This window comes from Mesitornis unicolor, unplaced genomic scaffold, assembly GCF_000695765.1.
Source record: "Mesitornis unicolor isolate BGI_N332 unplaced genomic scaffold, ASM69576v1 scaffold16383, whole genome shotgun sequence".
NCBI lineage: Eukaryota > Metazoa > Chordata > Aves > Mesitornithiformes > Mesitornithidae > Mesitornis > Mesitornis unicolor.
The window spans coordinates 41,601-46,052 of NW_010172734.1; the positions used below are offsets into that span (position 1 = coordinate 41,601).

The 4,452-nt window shown below is 37.0% G+C and overlaps 1 protein-coding gene across 1 annotated transcript in view; it reads right to left on the reverse strand.

Annotated features, from left to right (window-relative positions):
• The window catches only part of RAP1B (RAP1B, member of RAS oncogene family), an 8,100-nt gene extending 5,595 nt beyond the window's left edge, over positions 1-2,505 (reverse strand). Inside the window, exons 1-2 of the mRNA XM_010180506.1 lie at positions 2,450-2,505; positions 913-1,053 (exon numbers count right to left, since the gene is read on the reverse strand). Coding sequence (XP_010178808.1) covers positions 913-1,053; positions 2,450-2,479 — 171 coding nt within the window. The 5' untranslated portion in view covers positions 2,480-2,505. The remainder of the gene's footprint in view (positions 1-912; positions 1,054-2,449) is intronic.
• Between the last annotated feature and the right edge of the window lie 1,947 nt (positions 2,506-4,452).

Genomic DNA, 4,452 nt, shown 5'->3' on the forward strand with positions numbered 1-4,452 from the left:
GCAAATGCTTACACTTAAAAAAAGTGAAAGGTGGGTTTGTATTACAAGAGTCACAATGAACTTCCCTGAAGTTGAAACATTTAATACATTGTGTCTACTGACAGCAGAAGCATATAAGGATACATGCAGTAACAAAGGGATAAAAGTTTCCATGAGCACAGTTTAAATGAGATGAGCAGACTGAAAAGCTGTTAATTGCTTACATTTTTCTTTTCAAGGAAGATTTTCTGTCAGATGGCTACAACCTAGAAGGTGTTTCTGTTAAAAACACACTTTTACTGCTGTTTTGCATTTAAAATACCTTTCTTCCTTTTATTAAGTGACTAAGTATTCACTCCCTACAATGGTAGTAAGGGGTTTTTTTTTAATCGCTTATAAACTGGAATGTTTTAGCATCACTTTATAGCTTTAATAATTCAAAGAGGTGCATATTGAAATTGTGTGGAAATAGTATGACTAAACTTACTTGGAAGCATACACACAAAATATAAAAGCTACGTAACATGCAAGTTTAAAGCTTACAGTGCTATCTGCTGTAAGAACTTGGAATGTTGTGCTTTTAAAATACCATAAACACTTGGCATAGTGAAGAGGAAAAACTTTTTTAAACCTTCATTGATAATAACTGAGGTCAGAATAGAGTTGATTTAGAAATGTTTTCTGCAGTACTAGCAAATAATGCCATATACATTTTCAAATAGAGTATTTTAAAGGAAGAGATTAAAAAGACAAGTCTCTATATACCACATGACAATTTACAATTTCTCCAGTTTGCATTTCTGTACTATCCATCCACAGGTTGATTAGTCTCTTAATTTAAAGCTCAGAAGCTATCCAGTCACAGTGTATACATTACAACAGCCGTAATGAAAACTGTAAATATAAGTATTAAGCACTTTTAGAGATGCTTACATCATCAGTGTCTTTGACTCGAAGAATTTGTTCTCTTAGGTCCTGTAAATCATTAAATGTGGACTGTGCTGTGATGGAGTATACTAATGCAAAACCTTGACCATTTTTCATGTATAGGTCTCTCATTGCTGTAAACTGTTCCTGTAATTAAAAAAGATACAGATGTTGCATTCAATTTGCACTTTTCTTGCACAAACTGCCATATACTTCAGGTCACAAATGGATCACAAGTATGAGCATTTGCCTCCTCCCCCCAACAACCTGATCAATATTTTACTGTTTGACTATAAGCATTATAGTAAACTGAACTGCTTTTAGAGAAATCTGAAGTTCAGAACATTATCTGGGGTGGCTGAGCAACATCTAGGTATTGGCAAGGGCTATTGCCTGGGAAAAAAGTCACATAAACTAGAGCAATTTCATAAGAGAGATGAGGGACAGCAGAAGGTAAAGTGTAATCTCTAGATTACAGAAGTTACATTCCTCCTGAATCTCTCCTTACACACAACTTTTTCCCATCTCCTGACCTTTAAAACACATTTCAAAGTAAATGCATCCCTTTTCAACATCCACCTTCCCATGTTAAATTCTACTTTAATTTTCAAGGAGATTGACTAGAGGATGGAGACATCCAATAGACTTGTCACATTTGGTAGGCTTTGGTGAGAGCTACAATATTGCACATGAAGACTTGCTGGTGCCCTGCACAGCAGCATTAGGACTTCTCCTTATTGGAAAACTCTCAGCAGTGTGACTGCAGAGCAGCATTTGCCTTTCTCGCTTTGGTGACTCAGCTATCTTGTGATTGACCAGTCACTCACCAAGTCCATTCATGTCAGATGAAAAGAGCAATATATTTTGTGAGAACAGCCATTCCATCTTTTTGTAGTTTTATATGTCCTTGCTCTGATAAGCAATTTAAATAAATTATTATTGGATCAGATTACTATTATAGTTCAGAGAACACATGCTACACTCCAATGGTCTTGAGCTTGCCCTCACTGGAATCAATGAAGGACACGACTGCTTCCAGTAGATTTTGGAACAAGTCAGAGAAAAACCTGACCAGTCTGCAAAGGGTCAGCATAAACCCTGCGCTTTGAGTTCACATTAGCTGACTAAAGTGATACTATTTTTATCCCAGTGTCAGAGTACATCTCACACACAAAAGAAAAAGGAGAGACGGAAGCATGTATTCTCTACAGCAACAGAAATCAAACCCGAGTAACCATTGGGCCTAAATTTTCCTCTGGGCAATATAAACTTAAAATATCAGCACCACCTCTTTTAAAATTCTCATTCTCATGTTTCCCCTACTACAGAACATGAACTCACAGGAAACTTGCAATTCATCTTCTGCTGCAATACTTGAGTTTTGTTTAAATACTAGTATGTTAAAGAACATCCTTTAATCCAATGCACTGACCACAGTTACTCTTTAGAGAATAAGGAAGGAAATGTGTCATCATTTACATCCTTACAGCTTTTAATGGTTTAACACTGTACCTCAGTATTTAGGAAAGCTGGTTTTACATACCGTTCCTGCAGTATCTAAGATTTCAAGCATACACTGTTGTGCATCTACTTCAACTTGCTGTCAAAAGAGAAAGATGTGGTTAGAGTTTTTCCTCTTGCAACTCTCCCCTCTGAAGACACCAGGAACTGTGTGATTTTATAACCAAATTCATAATGCATAAAGCAACATAATGACGTAAGAAGTTTATATGGATACACACTTTGAAAACAGCAGGAAGAAGCCTTTCAAAGAGCCCCAGTGACATTTTCAAAAGCAGCATCAGCAGCCAAGTACCACTTTGCAAAGTGATTAGGGATTTTTGATTATTTAAAAGGAGGCTGCTAAATTTGTAATGACGGTTATTAGCAACAAGCACAATTTCTATTTGTTTGAGGGATCATTCACAGGTTGAAGGAAAAGGACAGGTGAACGCTAGAAAGTTGGACTGGCATACTTAATGCTCATTTAATAGTAATTTAGATCAACAAGAGAACAAATAGTACACAGAAAACAACAAACCAAATATACCACTAAGAGTGGTAGCCCCAAAATAAGCCTTTAGTGACACTAATTAAGAAACTGATCCAGTGTAGAAAAATTTGGGGAAAAAAAAAAAATTAAAAAAAAGAGAAGGTTTAAGAAGCCAGATGAGTTTCTTTATCTCTTTCAGAGTCCCTCTATCTAGTTTCTACCTCAAAAAGAAAAAAAAAAAAGGGCCTAGAGGGCATCAAAAGACATGGATGTGCCCTCCAACTGTTTCAAGCACACTACTGACTTTTTTTTTTTTCCTTTCAAGCTATGGGTACACTTCCCTTGTTTCCATTTGCGTGCACAATTCCTAGTTGGCAGATCAGCACTCAGAAGGAACTTTGGGTCCTCTGTTACCGATACATGCGTTATTGCTAGTTTAACTTTGCGCATTTCTTTGGTAACTAGATTTGAGCTTGGGGGGCAGGGAAGAGGAGTATTTCCACTCCTCTTGCACCTCCTCCATGTCCCCTAGGGATGGAGATTCCTTCAATAGCCACTATTTTAGCATGTGTTGGTGACAAAAGTTATTCAGCTAATTAAGCAGCATCTATTCTCTTTATGAAGAAATATTTGGGGAGTAAACCAAGACATCAAGTTTCAAGGCTTCATGCTCAAATTATTTCGTTCCAGACTAACTTGGAATATTTCAAGCCACATCCTCTCAACTTCAAACGTTATAGAATTAGATTTAAGTTTAATGGTACAGAATTGCAACTGCCAAACCAATACATTTTAATGCTTCCCAAGTCAAGAAGCAAGTTAAAACTGTAACTAGTAGAGAGGGGAAGAAAACAACTGCATAAGGTTCTCAAGCAAGACTTCCAACGATCTAGCTGATTTGAAAAGAATAGACGGCGATACTCCTAGTCATTTCAGGACTAAACCTGGTATGAACATTTTAAGATCTCTGCTTTAAAAAAGAAATAATTAGCAAAAGACAAAATTTCTTAAGATGGCTTTACTTTTTCAGGCTCCATGGAAACAGGCTTTGGAAAAAGTCACCCAGCAAACATCATGAATCTAGTATGACCTGAAGAATGTAAATTCATAACAAAGGAAACATTTCTCTTTAGTACAGCTTGTGAATATCTTTGGAGTCATTTACTGGGCCTGACCCAGCAAAGGCCTGTACCAAACATTGGGATAGGGTCCAAAATTCCTGCTCCTCTACTACAGAAAAAGTAAGTGACTATATAATGTTTTTTGTTGCTCTGTCTCTTTAGTAAGTTTTAGCTTTGGCTGAAAGCCCACATGCTTAAGACAGACAAGGATTTTTCCAGCATGCAGATTTCTAGATTTCTGTGAGGTCAAAGAAAACAAGTGTGAAATTATAATTTTGCTTTCCCTGATTCATCTTCTGTTCAGAAGTGATTCTGGGAACTAGAGGCTGCAACGACTGTTCATGCAGCCTCTTTATTACAATACAAATGCAGCCCACTGCTGAAAGAAGCCGTCCTGTAGTTTCACCTTATCCTTGGTGCCATCTCAAGGCA